This window comes from Carcharhinus amblyrhynchos, chromosome 3 (genome assembly GCF_965287045.1).
Source record: "Carcharhinus amblyrhynchos chromosome 3, sCarAmb.v2.hapA, whole genome shotgun sequence".
NCBI lineage: Eukaryota > Metazoa > Chordata > Chondrichthyes > Carcharhiniformes > Carcharhinidae > Carcharhinus > Carcharhinus amblyrhynchos.
In genome coordinates this window covers 30,822,179-30,850,119 of record NC_137326.1, presented here as the reverse complement: position 1 = coordinate 30,850,119, position 27,941 = coordinate 30,822,179, and the positions used below count along the sequence as shown (strand labels likewise).

General features: G+C 42.3%; 1 protein-coding gene across 2 annotated transcripts; it reads left to right on the top strand.

Annotated features, from left to right (window-relative positions):
- Window positions 1-2,711: 2,711 nt before the first annotated feature.
- On the top strand, window positions 2,712-27,193 carry LOC145338389 (deoxyribonuclease gamma-like). Of its 2 annotated transcripts, none has more exons than XM_080182912.1 (8): window positions 2,712-3,093; window positions 7,629-7,717; window positions 10,001-10,087; window positions 13,573-13,676; window positions 17,328-17,440; window positions 19,120-19,277; window positions 22,543-22,639; window positions 25,453-27,193. In XM_080182912.1, exons 1-8 carry the CDS (start codon window positions 2,950-2,952, stop codon window positions 25,549-25,551), a joined length of 891 nt encoding a protein of 296 aa, XP_080039038.1. In that variant the 5' UTR covers window positions 2,712-2,949; the 3' UTR covers window positions 25,552-27,193. The 2 variants fall into 2 exon arrangements, with proteins under 2 accessions (XP_080039038.1, XP_080039040.1); XM_080182914.1 differs by having other exon boundaries at window positions 10,007-10,087; window positions 25,453-27,192.
- The last annotated feature ends 748 nt before the right edge of the window (window positions 27,194-27,941 follow it).

Sequence of the window (27,941 nt, the reverse complement as noted above, 5' to 3'; positions counted from 1 at the left end):
CATGCTAAATTGCCCATTAGTGTCCCAAAACTGTGGGTTGGATGGATTAGCCATGTTAAATGTGTGGGGTTACTAGAATAGGGCGGGGGGGAGGGCCTGGCTAAGATATTCTGTTAGAGAGTTGGTGTAGATTTGATGGGCTGAATAGCCTTCTTCTGTCCTGTAGGGATTCTATTACCTGACTAATGAATGGGGATGGAGATGCTAATAATGAATATATCAACAAGCAAAAGTTAAATTCTAACCAACTCACGGAAGCTGTGAGGCTGTTTCTGAAATTGAAATTGATAAGAGAATTTGATATGAATTGTCCATACTGTTGAAGAATAATATTAACTGAAAGTTTAGGGGAATAATTACATTTTCAATGAAAGAAGATGGAGGAGTGCAGCCTATAAAGACAGTAGAATTTGAGGAAAGACTAATGAACGTTGACAATGCCTGTCCTTAATATTCTGTGGATTTGTGATAATTTTGAAATGATAAAATTGACTCAGTTAGCAGGTTGATTTGGGAAATAAAAGGCCCCAGAGTGAATCAATTAAGCAAAATAAACAAAGAAAATGGGTGGAATTTAATGACATTGTTCCACACAAGACCGAAAAATGCTGACCAAGGTCAACGGACGTTTCCATTATCCATCCCTCGCCCATCTGATTCCGTGACAGGCAGGGTGGTAGAATTCTGGCAAATCTGTGAATAGAATGGACCAAATGGGAATATAGGATCAACGATTTTCCTTTATCTTATGCTGATAACGTATTGGATTGTAAAGTTTTCCCAGAATGAGGTGAAATAGTTGTCACTTTGTAAAACTAAATGAGAGGAAGCGATTGAGGATGTCACACATAAATAAGAAAATTATAACAACAAATGGTAATTTTTTGAAAATTATTTTCTTAGGTGAATGAGAATAAATCACTTGGGCACAAATTCACTAAATGACACCAACAACATACTTTGATGTAAGTCAGGAACATGTAGTTAAGAATAGTTGATAGCTAGTATTCTTTTTAAAATCTTTGTATGTTTGTCTAGACTAAACAATAAGGAAGTTAATCTGCCCACACCCCAAGACAATCAGGTTCACATAGAGGAGATAAGCAAAGTCCTCCGCATGCCCCCACCACATTCCCACTCCAATCTTCCATAAGATCACCTGAAAGCTCAAGGAAGGCTAGTGTTCGATGTTTGGTGCGGCACATTATTTGGATGCAAATGTATATGGACAAATGTGATTTGTTGTGTGTATCAGGTAATGCGTGTGCTCAAGAAGCATTGAAGAATAAACCTCAGAAATACTCAGTTACTTGGTAACAGCCCAGTGTGATATGGCTATTGTGAGAGCGAGGAAACATTTTAAATCAAAACACTGACACATATTCCATAAAGACTCCAACTCACTGATGAGACTATCTGGTCTGAGTTAAGTACTGGGTACCTGTCAGAGGATTGAAATTACAGCAAAGAGAAACACAAGATTTGAGCTTACAATATTCAGAGTTGGGTTTCTTATAGTGAACAATGAAATTAGTTCAATTAAGAGCTTGGAAGAAATAATATTTCATGATGGATGAGAATGAAGAGAAAGTTGATTTTAAGTCCACAATTTCTTGTTAATTTGATATATTTTAGCTTTCTGAGTGATCTGTTCTGATTTTCTTTGTCTGAACCATACATAGTAGAAAATGATTTATGATATTCAACAACTGTACATTACACTAATTAGTATGACAGTGTCCTAAGGCCAGAATCAAACCCAGGTCTCTGGAGCTATGAAGCAGCAGCACTAACCACTGTGCCACCATGCCATCCCCATTTTCACATTGACTTTATATTTTCCTTCAAACAAACAATAATATTATTAGGTATGGATTGGGTGATACCATTTGCCACTACTATTCCTTGTTAACCTATATCTGACGTTTTTGTACTATCATTAATTTATCTGACTGTTTGATGCCCTTCTTGTAAAGCAGAATATGGGCAGCCTGTCACTGAATTTGGCATGGTGGCACAGTGGTTAGTACTGCTGCCTCACAGCACCAGGGGCCCAGGTTTGATTCCTGGCTTGGGTCACTGTCTGTGAGGAGTTTGCACATTCTCCCTGTGTTAAATTCTCCCTTAGTGTACCCGAGCAGGTGCCGGAGTGTGGCGACTAGAAGATTTTCACAGTAACTTCAGTGTTAATGTAAGCCTACTTGCGACTAATAAACAAACTTGTTTTCTGAATTTGCCAGAAGGTAAGTACATAGTTGGGTGCAACTCCTCAATTTATCCAGATGAGACGCAATAGCGTGACAAGGGAGGGTGGAGTACAGGTTCATTTCCAAGGACCTTGGTGCAAAAATGACAGAACAAACTCAGCAATATACCAGCATAACATAATAACTCTGATTTTCACATGCATCTGGCACAGGTTAATGTTACTTTGATGCTCCAGCTGAAGCTTTTTTCACCATGATGTGAGATACTCTTAACTACATTATTAATTGCACCAGCTCTAATACTGCAGATATAATATCAGAGCATTTGGGTGAATGTCAGAGCATGTGGGCACATGTTCTGCATCATCAGAAACCCGTCACACCCTGTTTTATTTGCATTAAATTAATTCCAACTAAAAATCAGTTGAATTAAAGTTTACAGCCACGCAGTCATTTCATAACAAGATATAACTTGTTTCTTCCCTGTTTTACAAGCCGTTGAGAATCTACTGCCTCAAAACATGACTTAGCCATGATCTGAGGTCTCAGTATATATACAAAGTACTTCTCCAATCAACTTTACAACCATGGGTCAATCCACCCATTGGTTAACAAAGCAAAGGGAGGAAGGAACAGGGTTGTACTATCAGTGCTATTAAAGTCAAACTGTGCTAAGGGAGTTCTCATCGTACCAATGCGCTGCATTCTGACACTAGTTGGTGTCACTCTCTAGTAGTAGAAGATGGTAAATATGCTGTTTCTCCATGGTGTTCTCTTTCTTGCCAGTTTTCATGGGATTCAGACTCTTAAAGTCTGTTCCTTTAACGTGAGGTCTTTTGGCAAGTCAAAAATAGCCAAGGAAGGAATCGTAGATGTACTCGTGAAGGTGAGTTTAAGATATTTCATTTCAGAGATTTTTTTACTTTGAATTTTTATACTGTGAATTTCAATATGATTTAAAACTGATTCAATTTGTAACAGATAATACTAACCCTGACTTGGTCAGGTTAAGTCAGTTCTGTATCCTTTTTTGATTTTTATTTTTGATTTGATTATTGTCACATGTCTTAGTTTAAAGTGAAAAGTATTGTTCTTTGCACGCTATACAGACAAAACATACTGTTCAGAGAGAAGGAGATAGCACAGAACATAGTGTTACAGTCATAGCTAGGGTATAGAGAAAGATCAACTTAATGCAAGGTGGGTCCATTCAGAAGTCTGATGGCAGCAGGAAATAAGCTGTTCTTGAGTCGGATGGTATGTGATCTCAAACTTTTGTAGTTTTTTCCCAATGGAAGAAGGTGGAAGAGAGTATGTCTGCAGTGCATGTTGATACATACACAATGCCTCTAAGTGTAATTTACCAAATAGAAAGAATATTTTTAAAATGATCAAATTCCAATGCATAGGTTAAATTGTGAATCACTTTAAATCCTCTCTAATTACTTGTGTATAAGACGCCTTTAAGTTACATGAAAAGCAAGTTATTTCCGTACATTGGTTTCCCAAGAGTAATGATGGAATCTCAAATTGGAATTAATGTCATGCTCTGAAGTAAAAATGCTTGCATGCCAAATGTTTAGTGACTGCTAAAGTCTCAATACTGGCAACTGATTAAAATAATCTCTAATTTCACATTGACTTTCAACTCGTAATGACAAGGGTAATTGTTATAAAAAAAATACTGCGGATGCTGGAAATCTGAAATAAAACAGAAAATGCTGGATAAGCTCAACAGGTCTGGCAGCCTCTGTGGGGAGAAAGATAGCTAACATTTTGAGACTAGAATGACTCCTCTTCTGTAGATTCATGGAAATCATAGAAACCCTACAGTACAGAAAGAGACCATTCAGCCCATCGAGTCTGCACCAACCACAATCCCTCCCCTGTACCCCTACATATTTTACCCACTAATCCCTCTAACCTACACATCTCAGGACACTAAGGGGCAATTTTAGCGTAGCCAATCAACCTAACCCACACATCTTTGGACTATGGGAGGAAACCAGAGCACCCGGAGGAAACCCACGCAGACACAGGAAGAATGTGCAAACTCCACACAGACAGTGACCCAAGCCAGAAATTGAACCCAGGTCCCTGGAGCTGTGAAGCAGCAGTGCCAACCACTGTGCTACCGTGCCACCCAAACAGGGATGAGGGATTATGGGGAAAAGGCAGGAGAATGGGGATGAAAAACATCAGCCATGATTGAAAGGTGGAGCAGACTAGATGGGCCGAGTGGCCTAATTCTGCTCCTATGTTTTATAGTCTTATGGTCTTATGATTCCGGGGGTGGACAAGGCTTGGAGAATGGCCTTCTCTGTTGTCCTCGGGTGGGATTGTACAAACCTTGGGCGTACGTGCTGGTAAAATTCCACCCATTAACTCTGTTTCTCTCACCACAGATGCTGCCAGCCCTGCTGAGTTTATCCAGCATTTTTGGATAATTGTTATTTTCCCTGAATTTTCTTCTCTGCTTCCCCCCCTTTTATTCTGGTACATTTTCTTTGGTTCAAACACTTGCTACAGTGGTCATCCTGTATGCGAGCTAGATAGTGAATGTCAGAAAGCTGTTTTCTTGCTGAGAAGGTTGCAGAGTCAATCCTGTACTCACTCACCACCCCAATATTTGCGTCTTTCAGTCACGAGCTAGTCACCAGGAATCCCAGATGACTTTATTTTTTGCCAGCTTGAGAATTCTGAGCGTAACTGTATCCTTTTCATTCTGCAGCTAACAATAAATGGGGAGGGTTCAAGTTTCTGTTCAGAGTGCAACAACTTTGTAAACCAAAGCGGTCACAATCGCAGGTCTGCTTATGTTTGCAGAAAAGTTGATGACACTTATGGTAACACTGAGGTCATCGTTTCATTTTAAACTTGAAGAAACGCCTGAGTGTCGGGAGCAATTGTACATTTTGTTTGTCCACTTTATGTGTTCTGCAGTTGGCGAATTGCATCTCATGGGACATTTCTCATGGGAATTTCTGTGGACGGCTTCAACAGGGAGTTCAGGAAATCCGCACGGAATGATCAAAGCCCCCAGCATTTAAAAATAATCTCCAAAATAATAACAGCTTAAGTGGCACATTGGCAGATTTTATCGCTAGATTCAAGTTTCAAAGCTGCTTGAATTCGCGTCTGCTCATACTGTTCTTGGGTTATAAATTGCAGAGCTGTAATTCTGAAGATTACACATCCAGGATTGATAAACTGTCTGAGCAGAAAGTAATGGACCATCATTTGCTGTGGGACTGACTTTAGTTCCTTTGAGACCTGCACTCCCACGTTTATGTTTTTAAAATGATTGTACATAAGAACATAAGAAATAGGAGCAGGAGTAGGCCATCTAGCCCTTTGAGCCTGCCCCGCCATTCAATAAGATCATGGCTGATCTGAAGTGGCTCAGTTCCACTTTCCCGCTTTCTCCCCATAACCCTTAATCCCCTTGCCTATCAAAAACCTATCAACCCGCGTCTTAAATATATTTAGCGAGGTAGCCTCCACCACTTCAACGGGCAGAGAATTCCAGAGATTCACCACCCTTTGAGTGAAGAAGTTCCTCCTCAACTCCATTCTAAACCGCCCCCCCTTTATCTTGAGGCTGTGCCCTCTAGTCCTGCTGTCCTTTCTGAGTGGGAAGAACCTCTCCACCTCTACCCTATCCATCTCCTTCATCATCTTATACGTCTCAATAAGATCCCCCCTCATCCTTCTGAATTCCAACGAGTACAAGCCCAGCCTATTCAGCCTCTTGCGCGGCGAATTACTGACTGTGTAGTGAGGGAAAGCAGGCAGCTAGAGTGTGAATGAACAGGGCATGAAAATATGTAGCTCCTTAACCAATTGGTTTGAAGGATTGTTGAATTAGCAGTGCATGGATGGAAGGAAGTTTTTTAAAGTTTATTTATATAGTGTCACTAGTAGGCTTGCATTAACATTGCATCTAAGTTACTGTGAAAATCCCCTAGTCACCACACTCCGGTGCCTGTTCCGGTACACTGAGGGAGAATTTAGCATGGCCAATGCACCTAACCAGCACATCTTTTGGATTGTGGGAGGAAACTGGAGCACCCGGAGGAAACCCACGCAGACACAAGGAGAATGTGCAAACTCCACACAGAGAGTGACCCAAGCTGGGTATCGAACCTGGGTTCCGAGCGCTGCGAGGCAGTAATGCTAATCATTGTGCCACTGTGCCGCCCATTTAACTGGGCAAATTCAATGTCAAAGCAAGAAAGAGAAATAAAGATTGACTTGAGAGAGAAAAATGCAGACCAGGAAATCTCAACTATAGGCCAATTAATCTTTTCATCAATAGTTTCCAACCAGTTAGTTTAGTTGCAATGGATTATCGCAAAGAGGTTAACACATTTCAAAAAAAATTCAACATTTTATGGAAGCTTTCTAAGTACTTTACGAAAATAAAATTGCTTCAGTTGTAACACTCATGTCACTGGGTCAAGAAACTATGAGGCAGAGACCTTTAAGGGGATATAAAGTTCCTTCAGCACCATTCAAAGAAGAATGATGAACTGTTTGCAGTGTCCTGGACAATATTTCTCCCTCAGCCAGCTTTACTGAACAGATTTTTTGGTCATGTGTCTTGCTGCTGTGTGTGGGACCTGCTTGTGCACAAATTGGCTGCTTTTCCCTGTGACTATGTTTCAAAAAGTATCTAATTGGGTGCAAAGTACTTTAGGATGTCCCATGGTCATATATTAGTATTAAATAAAGAAAAGAATTTGCATTTATAAACTGTCATTCATATTCTTTCTTGCTTGATGTATAACTTTGAATATGATTGGCTTGGAGATAGAGGAAATTTGTAAACTATGTTTAACTTGCAATGACACAACCAACAGAGACAATGGCCGGAGTTTTACCATCCCGCCCACCAAGGGAAATATAGCGGGTGGGAAAGGGATGCGGACCATAGAAAGATCCATTAAGCTCAGGCTGGATTTTACGGTTTCAAATCAAGCAAGGCCGTAAAATCCCAACCTACAAATCACTTCCCAAAACTTCATTCTGCTTTTCAATCTTAATGGAGCATATTTGCTTCCTTCTGCTAACACTGCTGCCCTTGTCCCTGTTAGCCTAAGTCTGTGTGCCTAGTAAGTGCTCATGATGTACTGGCCATAGGGCCAAGTTATCGCAAGCAGGAAGCCAGTAATCATTGGTAAACTTTACTGCATTTATTACCACTCTGCATTTTTGACAGAGTGTCCTCTGGGACATCTTCAGCAAGTGTCACGCTGAAAACGTCAAGACAATTTTCCCATTGTTTTGCCACATCCGATACTTTCCCCAAGGAGCATCCACAAAGTTGAATCAATAAATCTCCAAGAGAACAATGTAGCATGGACTATTTTTCCAAATATTAATGCAGAAACTACTTAGCATCCCTGTTATTTTTTGCAGATAATCTCTCGCTGTGATCTACTGCTGATGATGGAAATCAAGGACTCGAGAAACCAAGCCTTTCCAATACTAATGAAAAGACTGAACAAGTAAGATCATTTTATTGTCTGTAAATAGTACATGCATGCACCGTGAGAATGGGCTGCCCTTTTATCTTTCAATTCTCTTAGGCCCTGTAGCAATTCAGAGATTCATAGGCCAGAATTTTACAGGCTTACTTGCCATGGGAATCGGAGCGGGCGAGGGGCAGAGCATGGGCAGATCAGTTGACCCCAGGCGGGATTTTACAGTTCTGGGATGAATGAGGCCATAAAGTCCTGCCCATAGAGTCATACAGCGCAGAAAACAGGCCCTTCAGCCCAACCAGTCCATGCCGACCATGGTGCCTTCCCAGCTTGTCCCAACTGCCCGCGTTTGGCCCATATCTCTCTAATCCTTTTCCATCCATGTACTTATCCAAATGCTTTTAAAATATTGTAATTGTATCGGCCTCAATCACCTTCTCTGGCAGCTCATTCCATATACGCACCAGCCTCTGCGTGAAGGAGTTGCCCCTCAGGTCCCTTTTAAATTTTTCCCCTCTCACCTCCAACCTATGCCCTTCACTGAACAAAACGATCTTGGCCGGGATTTTACCAGCTTATCCCACACGTCGATGGGCAAAGCGAGCCAGTAAAACCCTGTGAGAGCTGGGAAATCAGGACCGCACCCGATTTTACGAGAGCTGGATTTCCAGCGAGGTCAGCCGGAGGGTGGGGGCGGGACCTTTGGGGGCAGGGCCTGAACGGGTGGGGCCATGAGGGGTGAGGTCTATGTAGGGCAGAGACAGAGGGGGCACAGCCTAGAGGGGGGAGGGCCAGGTAGGGACAGCCAGATCAGGGAGGGAGTGAGGGAGTGAGGGAGCTGCTGCTTACTCTGTATCAGATCGGTATGGGGAGAAAGGGGAGGGGGCCACTGCAGTCTGCATTGTGATCAGTGGGGGGAGGGAGGGGGGCTGTTCCCACTCTGTATCAGATCGGTATGGGGAGAAAGGGGAGGGGGCCACTGCAGTCTGCATTGTGATCAGTGGGGGGAGGGAGGGGGGCTGTTCCCACTCTGTATCAGATCGGTATGGGGAGAAAGGGGAGGGGGCCACTGCAGTCTGCATTGTGATCAGTGGGGGGAGGGAGGGGGGCTGTTCCCACTCTGTATCAGATCGGTATGGGGAGAAAGGGGAGGGGGCCACTGCAGTCTGCATTGTGATCAGTGGGGGGAGGGAGGGGGGCTGTTCCCACTCTGTATCAGATCGGTATGGGGAGAAAGGGGAGGGGGCCACTGCAGTCTGCATTGTGATCAGTGGGGGGAGGGAGGGGGGCTGTTCCCACTCTGTATCAGATCGGTATGGGGAGAAAGGTGGGGGGGGCCACTGCAGTCTGCATTGTGATCAGTGGGGGGAGGGAGGGGGGCTTGCTGCTGCTCTGCCAAAATTGATGGGTGGGGAGCGCAATTGATCTGGGTGGCAGGGATGGTGGGGGCTACATCTATGGATTGGGGGGGTTAGTGATTGGCCGTGGGGCCTTGCTATTCTGGGGGGAATGGGTTGCATAGAGGTTGTCTGCAGTGGCAGAGGCCTGACAGATTTCTCTCACTCTCTGTCTGTCAGGCACCAGCTGTTGCTATAGTGCATGTGCTGCCACAGAGGTCTGCACATGTGGAATAGCTCCCTCTGTTGCCTGATCAGGCTTGTTGGCAGATTAATGCCAATGGTTATAAGCGGTCTAGCTCATTTTTTCAAGCACCATGTACATAAGATTGGGAGTAAAAACTTGCCCAAAAAAATGGATCTGCTCCTATTTTCAAGTTAGCTGGACATTTTGAATTTTTCTCATAAAATTCCGCCCTCTCTGTGATCATCCTATCCATGCCCCTTATGATTTAATACACCACAATAAGGTCTCTTCTCATTCTCTTACGCTCCAAAGGATAAAGTCCCATCCTTACTAACCTCTCCCTACAACTCAGGCCCACTAGTTCTGGACTTATCTTCCTTAAATTGGGAAAACAACAAGTCCAAGATAGCATAGTCATCCCTGAGAACAGGCTTGATGGATTGAGATGTCTTATCATTCCAGAATTTAATATATTTTACACAAAGCTTCCTTTCTGTCCCTTTAAATGGAGTCATGGTTGAAGTGTCAAGATTACGTTTGATACTTCTTATTGGAAATAATATATGGAACCAACCATTCAGAGAAGTCAATTGAAAACAAGTACCATCTGAAAATAGAAGGTATGGACCCTGAGAATATTATTCAGATTGGATTGGAGATTGTAAAGAAAGTCAGTTAATGTATGCCGAACCTGAACGATAATGACTTCAATTTTTTTTTCAGTCAAAGCAACAAAAATGAATATGAATCTATCATCAGTGGACGTTTGGGACGACTGGCCTACAAAGAACAGTATGCTTTCATTTACAGGTACTTTCCAGCTCATTTCTGTATTTAACAGAATATAAATAATGCATAATACCAGGATTCTAAAAGTGCAAACATCAAAAAACTCCAGTACACCAAGCACACTCCCAATATTTAGCCTGACTTTTGAAACATTTCATCTATCCATTTAAAGAAGTTTCAAACTTGGATTTATTTTCTGAATTTTTCTACTGAGTGAATGTAGCAGACAACATCAAGTGTAAAGATAGTCTGCTGAAAATTTCTGTGAATAACTATTCTGCCTGCTGCAACATTTGAAGTATTTAAGTTCATTGCAATTGTCCTTTTTCACTTTAGAAAATGTTACAAGTCTACACTCAATCATAAGTAATGCTAATAATAACCTTGATTAGTAAATCTTTCCACCATTCCAATTGTTTGTATTTTGTTTATGTCCCTAGAAATGGAACAGAGACCTTGTGGCACAGTGGTAGAATCCCTGCCTCTGGGTCAGAAGTTCTAGGTTTCAGGCTTTGATAGCCACAGAGGGTGTGTTCATAATGTGGCTAAACAAGTTGAGTAAATCCTTCCAATGCACCTGAAAGCAGGTGGTAAGAGCAGGAGAGTTTCTTGTCAGCAATCGCAAACCACTGCAGTATTTTGCCAAGCACAATCATGGACCAATCCAATGGTAGCCTGTGATTGCAACCACCCTCCAGGGCATGATACCTGAAGGAAGAAGCAATGATTCAAACTGTCTGTAATGATTTAACAATAATCACAGAGAATAAACTGAGCCATTTCTTTGTTTCAGATATTCTCTGAACAAAGTTAAGAATGTCATAAAGTTTTAAAATGTCTATAATTTGAATTTACAAATGTGATTTACAAGGGCAAAGTTTTACAGCCCCTCCCGCCAGCAGTATTTTCCAGTCCTGTCAAAGCAGATATACTTTTGAATGGCTCGCCACATTTTACCCCCCCCGAGATGGGGACATAAATTTCCACACATAATCTTCAAAGAATTAAGGATGTACAGATGGGCAATACATGCAGAGTTTTGCTCTGATTTCCATATATTAATCTCCTGAGAGAATGGCCAGCGTAAAGCATTTCTATATTGGGCCAGGAAGGAAATGAAAGGCAGCGCATCCTTGCTGACTCCTGTGCCCTTCCTTCCAGGTTATTAGGGAGCAGTAGCAGCTTGAAAAAGGAGCTGCATTCTCAACCAGAGAGATATGAGTGACATGGAATTATCACTAAAAGAGCCAGAGAGAAAGATTCATTGCACAGTAATGAACTTAATCAGTATTCCCAATTATGAAGTTGACATATATGATTTCAGTTAACTAGTCCAGCATCAATACACTTACTGGTTTAGGTGGATTGGTCATGCTAAACTGGCCCTTAGTGTTAGGGGGCTAACTAGGGTAAATACATGGGGTTATGCAGATAGGTCCTGGGTAGGATTGTGGTTGGTGCAGATTTGATGGACCGAATGACCTCGTAATTCTAATTTGTAGGATTCTAATTACAATATCCAAGTATTGATAAGACATGTCTACATAATATATTATCTAATTGTTAATGAAGCATTATTCAAAGTCCTTGACTTTCTGTAACTGTTATTTGGAGCAGTCGCTTGAGACTCCCTTGTTGTTGCCAAAGTTACTCCCTTTGTCTATGATTCTACAGAAATTCTTGCAGCTTGGATCTGATTTTTAACCCTTTCAGTGAGGAATTAGCATCACTTCCTACAGCTACTTAATCCATCAGCACCTTGAGTAAATTCCTGAAGATAATGGCGAATTTCATTTCAACTAGTGCTGAACACTGCTGTGTTGAAATGATCATATTTATTGCATGTTACAGCAGACAAAGAGATTGCATCCTTTGTTTTAGTGTAGATTGAGCAACGAAAGGACAGTGCATCAACCCAATCCAACTTCATCTCCCAAGACTCTTCGTTATTAAGATATTTTCTCCCGTTCCTTATCTTCTGTCCTCTCAGCTCAAATCCCCTCTTTCCTCAAATGAATTGTGTCTAAGCTCTCACGAATGTCATTTTGAAGCTGGTGCCTAAAAATGTACATGTACCCCAGGGTAATTTACCACTAATTTGCTTTCTCTTCCAATTATTCTCTCCTTCCTCTGCTCAACAAGGACACAGCCAGAGGTTTGAGACACAGGACTAAGCATCAGGCCACTTTGCGGCGCAGATAACTCTAACATTACCAATAATGTGAAGTGCAGTGAATAATTAATTTTAATCACACATTAGATATTCACTAGCTAGATCCATCGCTTTAAGAAAGCACTAAGAATGTGATATTTTTACAAAGTAACATTTTTCAAAAATACACAGGATCAGCTTTCTGTAGTTCAGGAAGTGATATATTTTGCAAAGTAAACTTTTCAATAGAGGATAGATAGGTTCATAAGGTAACCAAACAGGTTGGCTAGCACTGCTGCCTCACAGCATCAGGGACCTGAGTTCGATTCCCAGTGTAGGCCACTGAGTGTGTGGAGTTAACGTGTTCTCCCCATGTCTGCGTGGGTTTCCTCCGGGTGCTCTGGTTTCCTCACACACTCCAAAGATGTACAGTGTTAGGTTGATTGGCCATGCTGAATTGACCCTTAGTGTTGGGTGAATAGCAAGGTAAATACGTGGGGTCACGGGGACAGGGCTTGGGCAGGATTGTTGTTGGTGTAGGCTGGATGGGCTGAATGGCTGCCTTCTGCACTGTAGGGATTCTACGTTTATCAATCTGCAAATCCTTCCAATGTGCCTGATGGCAGGTGATAGGTATGGGAGAGTTTCCTGGTCTGTCATACTGTGGAAGGCCATGTCAAACCCCTGCAGTGCTTTGCCAACTACAACCATGGATCAATCCAGTGGAAGCCCAAAGTTACAAACATCCTCCAAGGGCATTGAACCTGGAGGAGGAGGAAACCAGTCAAATGATAAGGCAATCTACTCAGTTTGTTATCCAAAGGTCAAGCTTTAAAAGTTTTGTCTCAGCTTGTGTTTAAAATGAAGTATTAAACTGTGGAGCAAAACAGAACATGCTGGAAAACCTCAGCAGGCCTGACAGCGTCTGTGGAGAGAGAATAGAGCCAACGTTTCGAGTCTGGATGACTCAGACTAGCTGTTTGTCTCTCCACAGACACTGTCAGACCTGCTGAGATTTTCCAATATTCTTCGCTTTTTTGTCATTGACTCAGAGCTGCTTGACTTTATAGTTCAAATTTGTACCCATAAAGCATGTCTTTGGAAAATGAACTGTGAATGATCATCAGTGATAACACCTCAAAGAACAGAGTGCACCCACTTCAATTTAAAATGTCAAGTTTGCTTTGTATTTCATGACAAGCCAATAGCTAGTTGTTTTGTTCTGTCTCGAAACAGAAGTGCAGTAGAATCATATGATTAGCAAAAGAGCCAGTGGGGAGATGAGGGAGGTTTTCTTTTGTATAGTGAGCAGTTATGCACTGCCTTATTGTGCATGTCTGCATGTCTATTTCAGATCAAAACTATTATCAATAAAAAGAAGTTATCAGTATCCTGATCATCACTCAGATGTTTTTGCAAGAGAACCATTTGTGGTATGGTTTTCATCTCGTTACACCAGTAAGTTGCTCTTTTTCTCTCATATACAAAATGATTACATTCTTATAGAAGTAAAAAGATAAGGAATGGCTGGTGGTGAGAAAGGCACTCCCTGTCAGATCCTTTATGCACGGTTGAGGTCTCAACATCACTGAAGCAGCTGTGGGGGTGATGAGACGGTTGCACAGTTCCTTGTGGAATGTGCCTTTGCAAAGAAGGTCTGGAATGAGATGCAGGTACTTGTTGAGGTTCATCCCAAGTGGGTCTCTGTGCTCTACGGGCTGTTTCCGGGGACGCACACTGAGACAAATATCAACTGCTGCTGGAGGGTCATCAACTTGGTGAAGGATGCACTTTGGTCCGCCCGAAACTTGCTGATCTTCCAGTTGAAAGATTTGTCCTCGACTGAGTGTTGCAGACTGGCACATTCCAAGATCCAGGACTATGTGCTGAGGGATGTGCTCAAGCTTGGAAAAGCCTTTCAACCGAGGCAGACCGAGGGCCCAGTAACTGTAGAACACCCCTGTCCTGTGTAACTGTGTGCTAAACTGAAAAATAACAGCACATAGTAAAATCTGAGGCATGTATATAGTTTTAAGTAATGAAATGTAATGAATGTAATGTCATGTAAATAAGCATAGTATTGTACTGGAAAAATGATTTTTTTTGCACTGCTTGTCATTTTTGGATCTGTCGTTTTGCAATAGTTTATTTGAGAGTTTTTTTGTGAATAAAGTATATTTTTGAAATAAAAAAAAATAAGGAATGTCCCTAGGCAGACCAGGATGATCGCTGACTGGCACTCACAAGTAACTTTGTCCTTGATTGCAGGGGAATAAATAAGTGTACTTTGCTATTTCCCAGCAGTGTTTCCTCAGTGTCATTTACTAACTGAGCAGAAAGGGGGAATTCTGATGTCACATCCAAATCTGATCTGATCTGAATCCAAGTTCACTCAGTTCAGATTCGGAGAAAACTTCAAATCTGACAATTTTGCAGAGCTGAGGGAAAGGCGGCTATGGGGGTAGGGTATCATTATCAAATTGAATTCTATCTTTACCCAGTGCACTTGCTTTTCAGTAGATGTGACCAGTTTCTGGACAAGAACAGATTGTTCCTTACACACCACCCTAAAAAAGCTGATTCCTTTCATCAGATGTTGAGAACCATCCTGCTCAACCTCAGTTGGCTCAGCACAGTCCTGGACCTTAAAGCTGAGCCCTTCTGGGCTTAGTTGCACCGTACAGTAAAATTGGCTAATATTATCACACGGTTATTAAACCAGTCAGAATTTTAAAATTTTGTTAATTATGAATTACAATATTAGCACCAAGTTTTTAAAATTTATTTGTGGGACATGGGCATCGCTGGCTGGCCAGCATTTATTGCCCATCCCTGGTTGCCTGAGGGCAGTTGAGAGTCGACCACATTGCTGTGGCTCTGGAGCCACTTGTAGGCCAGACCAGGTAAGGACAGCAGATTTCCTTCCCTGAAGAACCAGATGGGTTTTTACAACAACCGACAAAGGTTTCATGGTCATCTGGAATCTTAATTCCAAATATTTTTTATTGAATTCAAATGCCACCCGCTGCCATGGCAGGATTCAAACCCAGGTCCCCAGGACATTAGTTGAGTCTCTGATTAATAGTCTAATGATAATACCACTCAGCCATCACTTCCCTGTATCTGAGGTGTTAAATTCTAAAATATTAATGTGTTGATTTATTACCCAAACAGAGAGAAATGGTATTATTTGTTATTGGTTTGTACTCATAATTACACAATGTGTTAATTAAATGGATTAATTAAATGAAACAGAATAAATTTTGCAATAATGTGAGAAGCTGGATAGAAAGGAAAGATAAGGTTGAATACCAAGCACCATGACAACAGTCATAGCATCAGCACATGCTGTATTTGACACTTTGAAACATTACATAATTAAACCTGGAGTGCACACATTTGGTTTTGTTCATCCCCATAGAGACAGGGAATTTTAAAAAGAGGTTAGAATTCACAAGAACTGACTTGAAGGAACCTCACAACAGGATTTTGCATTTTAACAAATGAACTAAATAAAAGGAACATCAATAAGACAATATAATAGGCAACTAAAAGACAAAATGACTTTAACCTGACTGAAAGTGCCATCTCACAGTTATACACAATGTCCCGCTCTCCACAGAATAACCGTTTTCACAGGAATCAGTCCAAAATCATTCCCAGCTTCCAATAAGTTCTTCTTCTCCCTGTTTTGCCAGGACGTAACATCTGATGACTGTCAAAAGTCTCTTCTCGGTTTTTAGAGAACTTCCAAACCGATTGCCTGTAGTAAAGCCTATTTCCAGTGATTCATTTCCCCAGCCATGCCATGATACCAGCTGCAGTATTTTGTCTCTCTGAGAGACCGCTCATGCTCTCTCTTTCTATCCCAAGGCAGCTCTGAAAGTCTGCCCACAATTAACTTGGTTGCTCTTACCTTTGTTTCAGGTGTGTATGTTTCATCCCTTGCTTGCAGAAAGTCTCAACCTGTGCCCCCTCTGTTCATGATAACCAATCCCCCCAGGTTTGTTGTCAGGCATAATTTGAAGCAGATCACATGACCCTCTTCAGTCCTCCATTTTACCTTGAATTAAAGAGACAGTCCAAAATACTGTCATAGAAACTAGAAGCAGGAGCCCTTTGAGCCTGCTTCACCGTTCATCTTGATCATGGCTGATTATCAAATTCAATATCCTGATCCCCCCCTTCCCCCAATATCCCTTTAACCCCAAGATCTATATCTAATTTCTTCTTGAAATCACACAACGTTTTGGACTCAATTGCATTCTGTGATAGTGATCTCCACACATTCACCACTCTGTGGGTGACAAAATTTTTCCTCACCTCACTTCTAAAAGGTTTACTCCTTATCCTCAAACTATGACCCCTAGTTCTGGACTCCCCCATCACTGGGAACATTCTTTCTGAATCTACTTCCTGTCTAACTCTGTTAGAATTTTATAAGTTTTTATGAGATCCCCTCTCACACTTCTAAACTCTGATGAATACAATCCTAACCAATTTAGTCCCTCCTCATATGACAGACTTGCCATCCCAGGAATCAGCCTGGTAAACCTTTGCTGTACTCCCTCTATAGCAAGAACATCCTTCCTCAGATAAAGACACCAAAATTGCACACAATATCCAGGTGTGGCCTCACCAACGCTCTATACAATTACAGCAAAGTATCCCCTACCCCTATATTAAAATCTTCTTGCTATGAGGGCCACATACCATTTGCCTTCTTTACTGCCTGCTGTACCTGTGCGCATATTTTCAGCAACTGATGCATGGGGTCTCCAAGGTCTTGTTGAGTCACTTAATAGAAACTCGCATTCTTAACTATTTTAATTTTCCTTCTGAAGCTCTGCTGCATTTCAAAAGAGAATTGGATAAGCACCTGGAGAGAAAATATTTACAGGATATTGGGAAAAGGGCAAGGGAGTGAGACCAGCCAAGCTGCTCTTGCAGAGAGAGCTAGCACGGAATGGCCTCCTCTGCGCTTTTACGATTTGATGTTAATAAGTTAAATCATTCCTTTTTATTTCAACAAGGGACACATTTTATAATGTGTAATTAACAGAGACAACAAATTCTTGTAATAATTCCATTCTTTTGACACTCCTCAAGGTGTAAAAGATTTTGTCGTTATCCCTCAACACACGAAACCGGATTCATCAGTCAGTGAAATGAATGCATTATATGATGTTTACATGGATATGAAGAAGCGCTGGAGAGCAAAGGTAATTGTAGATGGTTTCTAAAGTGGATTAATAATAATGATTACTGCACTTTGATCATATTATTTGTAGAAACAAGAGAATTATGGGATGAAGTAGGCCTCTGGTTCCTTCAACCAATGGCCAAACCTTTACATCAACATCATCCCCTTGCACTATCCCCATATTGCTTGACTGCCTGAGGTGACCTCAGCCTTGAAGATACTCATTGACTGAGCACCCACAATCCTCTGCAGCAGAAAACTCCAAAGATTAACAATCCTGTAAGAGAATAAATTCCTTCTTATTAGCATCAAACATGCCTCACCCTTCTGCTGACACTGCGACCCTTAATTCAAGGCGTTCCATTCAGTGTAAACAGCCTCTCAGGATCTACCCTGTGAAACACGATTTTATACACTTTAACAAATCACTTCTCATTCCTCTAATCTCTAGAAATTGCCTGTCCAATTTTCCACATTATTGTCATAGCCATACTGGAATGCTTGGTTAGGGATACTGCAAGTTCTGGAGCATAAGTCTTCAGTACTATTTTCCCAAAATATTGTCAGGGCCCAAAACTTTTGCAGTATCCAGTGCCTTTAGTCATTTTTTGATACCACGTGGAGTGAATCGAATTGACCGATAACTGGCATCTGTGATGCTGCGGACTGTAGGAGGCCGAGATGGATCATCCACTCTGCGCTTCTGGCTGAAGATTGCTACAAGTGCTTCAGCCTTGTCTTTTGCACTGATCTGCTGGGCTCCTCCATCCTTGAGGATGGGGTTATTTGTGGAGTCTCTTTCTTCAGTGAGTTGTTTAATTGTCCACCACCATTCATGGCTGGATGTGGCAGGACTACAAATCTGACATGATGGCTGTGGAATTTCAGAGAGCTAGGAAAGAAATCAAAAAACAGGATATCAAAGATAGTGATCACAGGGTGGCTTCCAGTGCTAGGCCCTAATGAATAGAGATATTGAAGGATAGAACAAATGAATGCGTGACTGGTGAGATAGTGCAAGAGGGAAAGCTTTAGATTTCTGAAGCTTTGGGACTGGTTTTAGGGCAGGTGGGACCTGTACACAGAGGATGGGTGAACAGCACCAGGCTTTATCACATTAAAGAATAATGAGATATCTGGACTCAGACCTCTTCAAAAGGGTAAAGTGGTCAAACAGACTTTGAATTCTGACTTCCTGTTTACGGCCTCCCACATCATTCAGGTACATTTCCAATTAAGGATCAGGCTCATCAGATTGGATCCTCAGCCGAGATAATGACACAATGGTATCCCTGATACTCACAGGGACTCTCACAGTTATGAAAGTAAGTTGGTTGTTACCAAAGAAGAATGCTATGAAAGCATGTAGAATAGAAAGAAGTGGAGGGGATTATGCTGAAAATGTTTCATGCCTTTTCTGGAATTTTTTTCTTTTTTTTTTTAATTACTGTGGCCATGGATAATCTGCAAATTCTATGTGCTAGTCCAGTTCCAAATGATCAGAATATTTTATCAACACAAACATTCATAATTTACTTCACCATTAGAACATAGATTGTCCTCAAAGCTTTCGACATGGAGAGATTACTGAGTGGTGTGTGTTACCGGGAAAGACTGTGCAACATGATGACCCTGTCATTTGTATACAGTTAGAGATGATTCTCTGTTTGTAATACCATTTCCTTTTGCCTCCAACAGTACTTCATACTCATGGGAGACTTCAATGCAGATTGCGAGTACGTTCGTAAGAAGGAATGGCCAAATATCAAATTGCGAAATGATACCAGCTTTGTCTGGCTCATTGGAGATAACAATGATACAACAGTAAGAGAGAGCACACATTGTGCATATGACAGGTGAGAAGACAGGTGAATTTGGAAAGGAATAAGGGCTTTCCCACCTTGTGTGAAAATGTTGAAGTCTGGCTAATAAGCACACTGGTGTGAGGGAGGCATATGTTATAGTATATAAGACACAGTAATGGAATATACAACTCGACAATGGATAGGCCTTTGAGATTTTTCTTCTTTCCCTTTACTTCTTGTCAGAGTAATGTGAACAATTACACATGCTGTTTAGTGAAAAAGCTTAACAATAACCTTATCCCTTACTCCCCTAAAATTAGGAACAAAGGTCCTCAAACAAGGCAAATAGCAAGGACATAGAGTGAACTAAACGAACACCTAAACTAGCACCTTGCATCAAGGAAAGCATCAAGATTGACGGAGACAGTTATGGCATTGATGGAAGTCATTCAGTCTGTGCAGGCTGGAAAATATCTATCCTGCCTAAACCCACTTTGCAGCTTTTGGTCCATAGTCCCAATACGAAAAAACAGTTCAGACCAATATTCTTATCGCCCAGGTTTTACTACTTTTTTCCTTCTGGAGTCTTCAAGTGCATATCCAGTACTGTTTAAATGTGATGAGGTTTTCGGCTTCTACCGTCCTTTTAGACAGTGAGCACTGTCACCCTTTGAATTAAAAAGTACCTTCAACTCCTCTCCAGTCTTTTAGCAAGAATCTATGATCTCAAGTTATCTACACTACAGCTGAGGCAAACAAACCCTTCCTATACATTCTATCTAGGCCCCTCATAATTTCATACACAACAATCAAATCTTCCCTCAACTGATTGTATCACAGCTTGGTATGGTTCCTGCTCTGCCCAAGACCGCAAGCAACGACGAAAGGTTGTGAATATAGCCCAGTCCATCATGCAAATCAGCCTCCCATCCATTGACTCTGTCTACACTTCCTGCTGCCTTGACAAAGCGGCCAGTATAATTAAAGATCTCATGCACCGCAGACATTCTCTCTTCCACCTTCGTCAGTTGGGAAAAAGATACAAAAGTCTGGGGTCAGGTACCAAACAACACAAGAACAGCTTCTTCCCTACTACTGTCAACTTTTGAATGGACCTACCTCGCATTAAGTTGATTTTTCTCTACACCCTAGCTATGACTGTAACACTACATTCTGCAATCTCTCATTTCCTTCTCTATGAAAGGTATGCTTTGTCTGTATAGCACGCAAAAAACAATATTTTTCACTCTATACTAATACATGTGACAATAATAAATCAAATCAAAATCCACCCAACCTGCACATCTTTATGACAGTGGGAGGAAACCAACACAAACACAGGGAGAACATGCTACACAGAGAGTGACCCAAAGCCAGAATTGAACCTGGATCCCTGTGAGGCAGCAGTGCTAACCACTGTGCCACCCCTATCAGCCTCATTAGAATGTCAAAAGTGGAAAGGAAGAAACTATGACAGCAGCAACAATGGGGAGAAACCATCCCATTGCACCAAAAAGCAGAATCCTTTCAATGAGAAGTAGGGTGGAATTCTCCCAAAAATTCTAAGTGCCGAATTTGCATAAAAACTGGAGTAAATCCCGCTGCTTTTCTCCGCAGGATTTTCAAAATGAATCTGCCACACTCTGTACATCACCGAGCACCCGAGTGTGAATCGCAATGAAAATCAGGGAGCGAGGCCTATTCTCGCTGGAGAGACCAGCAGCATAGCACTGAGTGGGCCACTGCGCATGCGCTGATCTGTCAGCGCCAAGATTGGTGCATGTGCAGTAGCCCCGCACTGCCAACCTTCCAATCACTGGCCAGCTCGATCATGACCCTCTGACCCCCTCTCCCCCATGCTCCAATCACTGGCCTCCAAGGCGTGTCTGGACCAGACCCCTCCATCACCTGACTCACCTCAATCTCCCCACACCCCCCTCCCATAGTCCAAACCCTACTCCCCGCAGTCTCATGGACAGCCCCAATCATGTCCATCCTCCCGCTGTCACTGATCCCAAGTGCAAAGTGGCAGTGGGGTTGCCCCAGAGACCCTGCCCCTGCTAGCTCCATTCCTGGCCCTGCCACTTTAGCACTGCCCGATGCCTGGTGGGCAGTGACAGGGGGTTAGGCTGGCACTATCAGTCTGGCAATGCCCAGGAGGCACTCACCCTTATCCCCAACCTCCTGGGGGCCTCCACGGCCTCCCATCACTCCAGCGGGGCCGGGCCACCAGCTCCTCACTGGTGGGGAACTGTTGTAAACCTGCTGGAGTGCAAGACTCCTGGCAGAGGTGGGAGGGCTTGCTGGCCCAGAGACGTCAGTCCCAGGCCTGCTAATAATATTGAAATACTCATTTAAATAATTTATTCAGTTCCACGCCAATTTCTGGCACGGAGCTGACACCCCAGTTGGAAACATGTGGAGGCCATGGTGCCCAGTGGGAAGCCCGTGATACAAGTCTCCGCTTATGTCTCCCAGAAAATTGCCCCTGTAGACATTCATACATTAAATAAAACAATCCAACTGAAATAAAGATAGCCCAGCACATCAAAACAAAAGCAGGCTGATTCATTCATCATCAGCAACTGATATACAAATAAATAAGGGAACGGAAGGAGAAAATAAACATAATTTTACATAACTCTGTCTGCACAGAATGATTAGGCACGGTAAGTTTTAAAATCAGCAAAAGCCTCTTTATTGAACCTTATGTTTATTGTTGTGGCATGGTGGCACAATGGTTCGTACCGCTGCCTCACAGCGCCAGGGACGTGGCTTCAATTCCTCTCTTGAGTTATTGTCTGTGTGGAGTTTGCATGTTCTCCCCGTGTCTGTGTGGGTTTCCACTGGGTGATCTGGTTTCCTCCCACACTCCAAAGATGTGCAGGTTAGGTGGATTGGCCATGCTAAATTGACCTTAGTGTCAGGAGATTATGACTGTAAATACGCGGGGTTATGGGAATAGGGCCTGGGTGGGATTGTGGTCACTGCAGACTTGATGGGCTGAATGGCCTCCTTCCGCACTGTAGAGATTCTATGAACATGCACAAGTGGGTGTATCTATGATGTTACACATCTATGATCAGGCTTCTTTCATAGTCATCAATGTCTGATTTGACATTGCTTTATTTACACGTTTAGATTGATTTTGATGTGCAGAATGTATTTTCTAAATGTCCGGACTGTTCCTGTTTTTCAGCAGTCATGAAATGGTTAATTCTCCAGTAAGAAGTCTTAGTGCACTGGTGAGGTATATCTAGTAACATACATTAGAGTTTTTCTAACCACTTTTTTTATTTCATTTTTTAAAAAACAGGATTGTACTTCATGGAGAAAAATTAGTACAGGCAGTTGTTCCAAATTCAGTCAATATATTCAATTTCAAAGAAGCTTATGACCTGACAGAAGAAGAGGTAATTCCATGGTTTCTTATCTGTATGGGAATTCTGTACATTTTCAGCATAGTGTACAGAGTGTATCCAATTCATAATAATTAATATTAATGATTTCCATGCTGTAAACCTCAATGATGCTGTAACTGCCTGAAGGTAACATTTCCAAATTAATCTGAGGATTTACTAGAAATATTCCAACACGCAGCAATGTGTCATCCTGCAATAGTAATAGCAATAAGAGTTTGAACATTTATAATAACTCCAATACAATAAAATATCCCAACACAATAAAAATATCTCAAGCTCTTAAGGGTAAAAATCAAATTGCTGAGTGGTGATGAGAGAAGGGGGAGTGGAGGAAAGATCAAAGCAAGCTTTGAAATTAGGGACAGATGTTGCAAAGTGGAAGAGTTTAGAGGAAGCATTCCAGAGTGTAGGTAAAATACTCTGTTGGAGACTCGGTGCAGACTCGATGGGCTGAATGGCCTCCTTCTGCACTGTAGGGATTCTATGGGTCTATGGAACCGAGGACTGACACAAACATGGAGTCGGGGAGAGGATGCAGAGGAGGCCAGAGAGGAAGGAACACGCTGGAACATCGCAGTGAACGAATGGTAGATGTTGGGAGACTGAGGCAGGAACTTATACATAAGGACAAGGCTTTTAAACTTAATGGGCGGAATTTTCCTGTCCCTCCCAGCACAGGAATCGTAGTGGGTGGGGGGTGGACCACGTGAAGGTCTATTGACCTCGGGTGGGAGTTTCCAGTCTTGGGGAGAGTGTGGCCAGCAAGTCCCACCCAACGAGTTACAGAAGGTTGGTGAGGACTAGGATTGTAGTTCAGTGGAAGTTCGATAAAATGTGGGTGGTGAGGTTTTGACTAAGGGTTAGGTGACAAAGACGTGAATAAAAATGTCATTGACAGTGGGGATGACATGGGGCAGAGGTGGGCTTTGTTGCAGAGATGGAAGTAGGTAGTTTTGGCTGCATTAAGATATGGAGTTAAGATAAGGAGGACACCATGGTGATGTATTAATGAGCAGTGCCTTGGTGGGCAGCCAAGAAAATGGGTGAAGTCTGGAGTCAAAGTGAAAACTTTTTTAGCAGAAACAGAACAAGCTGGATTTCTAGTTTTGAGCAGAAGAACATTCTACATAATTCTGATCTTTGTATTGATGAAGCAGTGAGGCAGGAGAAAGGTAGATCCAGTAGTGTTTGAGTGTCTTCAAGGTAAATACAAAAGCTTCTCTAAATTAATGTTTAAAAGTGTCACCGAGAAGTAGCATGCCTGCAAGGAGCAGGAGAAGGAAGCGGATGAAGATTTGGATATACTTGAAGCGACTGTGCAGGGGTGGGAGGAGCAGTCAGCAGAGCAGTTGTGTTATTTTGGGGGTAGGGTGGAAGGAGTACAGTGAAACCTAACCATGGCATAGCAGCACCATGGTAGAGAATGGAGAAGAGAAGATGAGCTCATGAAGAGATGAGCAAAGCCTGCAGTGGCCATTGTCACAATACTCATGAGTGACTTTTTGACCAGGCCAGTCTAGGTGATATGGGATGGTTGGACACCAGATTTACTGAACTGGTGAAAGTGAGGAAAAGCTGGGGGGATCTCGGCTTTCATGGAAAGTTGTGAGGGTGGTGACTGAGAAATGAAGAATTATGGTATCTTATCAAGTTATCAGGATGTCCCAAAACCATCTTACAACCAATGATTAATTGTGAAGTTCAGTGATTGTTGTTTTATAGGTAAATATAAGAGTCAATTTAAGTACAACAAGTTTCCACAAACAGCAAATAGGTGAATCTGTTTTTGGTGTTGAAGACACTTTGAAGGAGAAGGAAGTAGTGTGGTGGAGGGTGAGATGTTCAAAGAGTCACGGTGGGATCTGGCAATGAGAACAACAACACTATAATGATTAAGGGAAGGGACATGCTCAATGTATAAACTGGGTGGGATGGCTTCAAGAAGGGACTCGTCAAAATATTTTCTGCTACTGTTTATGATTTTGGTAACTGTCTAAAGAAGACAAAATAAAACATAAAATTGTGATTTAAATTGCAAATATGTCAAAATAGTGGATGTAGCAACTCATAGGCTTGTGGATTAATTTTTTTTCTGAGCAATTCCATTTTGAGTGTGTGAATAATTGGCATTTTCGAGTTTAGTCCTTGACAGATCAGCTAACATGTACACAGTAGATATTACTTTCTGACAGATGTCTTCAGTTACGTTTACTCTTTTATGAGGAAAATGTAGTTCTTTTTCCCACAGACCAGAAAGAACGGATTGATTCAGTGATGAATAGTTTTGAACAAAAGTAGCAATGGACCACACCTGACCACATTGACTGTTATTCTGGGTCTGGGTGTAAAGGGGGACAAAATCAGCTACTGTGATAACCACTGAGCATCTTTATACAAGAGTATGGCTCAGATGAGAAAATCATTGAGAGGGGATTGTGGGTTATTATATTAATTTACCCTGTCATTCATCCATGCTTTAACATGCTAAACCACGATGCCACCCTTTTTCACAAGTTTTTAAGCAAAATTAAAGTTATTTATCAGTCACAAGTAGGCTTATCTTAACACTGCAATGAAGTTACTGTGAAATTCCCCTAATTGCCACACTCCAGCACCTATTCGTGTACACTGAGGGAGAATTTAATATGGCCAGCATATCTTCCAGACTCACTGGGCAAACTCACTGGGCTGGTGACAGAGGATAAAACACTACTCTAGAATGTTACTCAGGTTTAAACACTGGATATGTTTCTCCATCATAGTTAAATCAAAGCTGACAGTCTCCTCATTTTCTAATTTCACAGGCCCTGACAGTGAGTGATCACTTTCCAGTGGAAGTAGACCTGCAGGAATCCTACGGCTTCTTTTACTTTTTAAGATCTTCCAAAGGCGCAAGAGGGTAGAAGAACATTAACCACTGGTTCCATTAGTCCTAAATGGAATGACGACACACAACTTTTGTTATCATTTTAAATTGTACAATTTATGATTTGATTCACCATTATGTTGAATTATGACATTCAAACTTGTGTATAAACATTATAGGGAAACTCAAAGGGACCATTTAATCTACGCTTTTGTCATCTCAAATATAGATTGTTTTATTTGCTGACATCCCCTCATCCGACTTTAATAAATTTCAATCCAAGAGTTGGAGGGTCAAATCCTGGATCCTGCAATTTCCTACATGACCACCTTGCATTCTAGAAGCTCCATTGATACTCTATTCCCCAGCATTGAGTTTGCTTTCTACTGTTTGAGTGCCTTTACATTTTCATTCCACATTGCCTAACTGACCCTCTCCAATTATACACCCCATGCCACCCTTCCTCTGATTCTGGATTGCTGCGTATCCCTAATCGATCCATACTCGCCAACCCCACCATCAGAAGCCAATCTTTGGGCTGCAGTTACGTGTGGAGGTCATGGCCTGGAGATGTTATTACTAAGCTATTAATCCAGAAACTCAGTTAATGTTCTGGGGACCCAGGTTTGAATTCTGCTAATGACAAATTTAATTTGAATTAAATTTTTAAAAATCTGGAATTAAGAATCTACTGATGACCATAAAACTATTGTTGATTATCAGGAAAAACCCATCATTCGGAAAGGAAACCTTCCTTCTTTACTAGAGTTGCCAGTGTATGACTCCAGAGCCACAGCAATGTGGTTGACTCTCAATTGCCCTCCGGCAACTAGGGCAATAAATGCTGGCCAGCCAGTGACACCCATGTCCCACAAATTAATTAAAAAAAGTTGCCCCAATATGACTGGAGAGATATTCAGGCATCAATGTACTAATCCCCCTCCCCGCCTCTACCCCTCATCCCAGTTGGCAATAGCAAGAAGTGCTGGTGATTTTAACTTTAGTATTTTATCTGCATCACTATCTGTCCATCTGTAATGGGTGGGGAGCTACAGGCGGCCAACGGATCCTTGGACAACATAAGTACATTCCTGTAGCCAACTGGTGAATTTACAGCGTAGGATGTCAGTCTTGATCAATACTGACCAGGATATTATTTGGACAACTGATCACACCAGGGACCAGGTGCGATGCTAAGGGAGGAAGTATGTGTTGGACATAACATCAAAAATCTGTGCTTTAATGTGTTGCATCTAAGTCAAAACAACTCCTGGTATTCTAGGGAAGGAAATGGCTGTTAGAATATAACTCACAACAAGGGTAGCATGGTGGCACAGTGGTTAGCACTGCTGCCTCACAGTGCCAGGGATCCGGGTTCAATTCCTGGCTCAGGTCACTGTGTGGAGTTTGCACGTTCTCCCCGTGTCTGCGTGGGTTTTCCCCCCTGGGTACTCCAGTTTCCTCCCACAGTCCAAAGATGTGTGGGTTAGGTTGATTGGCCATGTTAAATTGCCCTTTAGTGTCAGGGGTATTAGTATGAGGTTACAGGGCCAGGACTTGGGTGGGATTGTGGTCGGTGCAGACTTGATGGGCTGAATGGCCTCCTTCTGCACTGGTGGGATTCTATGATTCCATGAAATGACTTCATAAGAACATAAGAAATAGGAGCAGGAGTAGGCCATCTAGCCCTTCGAGCCTGCCCCGCCATTCAATAAGATCATGGCTGATCTGTCGTGGCTCAGTTCCACATTCCCGCCCTCTCCCCATAACCCTTAATCCCCTCTCTTATCAAAAACCCATCAACCCGCATCTTAAAAATATTTAGCGAGGCAGCCTCCACCACTTCAACGGGCAGAGAATTCCAGAGATTCACCACCCTTTGAGTGAAGAAATTCCTCCTCAACTCCGTTCTAAACCGCCCCCCCTTTATCTTGAGGCTGTGCCCCCTAGTCCTACTATCCTTTCTGAGCGGAAAGAGTCTCTCCACCTCTATCCTATCCATCCCATTCACCATCTTATACGTCTCAATGAGATCTCCCCTCATTCTTCTAAACTCTAACCAGTGCAAGCCTAATTTATTCAGCCTCTCCTCATAGCTCAACCCCCTCAACTCCGGCATCAGCCTAGTAAACCTCCTCTGCACTCCCTCCAAGGCCAAAATATCCTTGCGTTAGTACGGCGCCCAAAACTGCACACAGTACTCCAGCTGCGGCCTCACCAATGCCCTATACAGCCGCAGCAAGACCTCCCTACTTTTATATTCAATCCCCTTCGCGATGAAGGCCAGCATCCCATTCGCCTTCCTGACCACCTGCTGCACCTGCAGGCTGGGTTTTTGCGACTCATGCACAAGGACCCCAAGGTCCCTCTGCACCGTCGCCTGCTGCAGTTTTTCTCCACGTAAGTAATAATCCTTCCTACCATTAT

Coding starts and splice junctions, on each gene's coding strand:
- LOC145338389 (XM_080182912.1), top strand. CDS start 2,950: ATGGTAAATATGCTGTTTCTCCATGGTGTTCTCTTTCTTGCCAGTTTT. Junction 10,088..13,572: donor CAGTATGCTTTCATTTACAG/GTACTTTCCAGC, acceptor TGTCTATTTCAG/ATCAAAACTATTATCAATAA. Junction 17,441..19,119: donor AGAAGCGCTGGAGAGCAAAG/GTAATTGTAGAT, acceptor TGCCTCCAACAG/TACTTCATACTCATGGGAGA.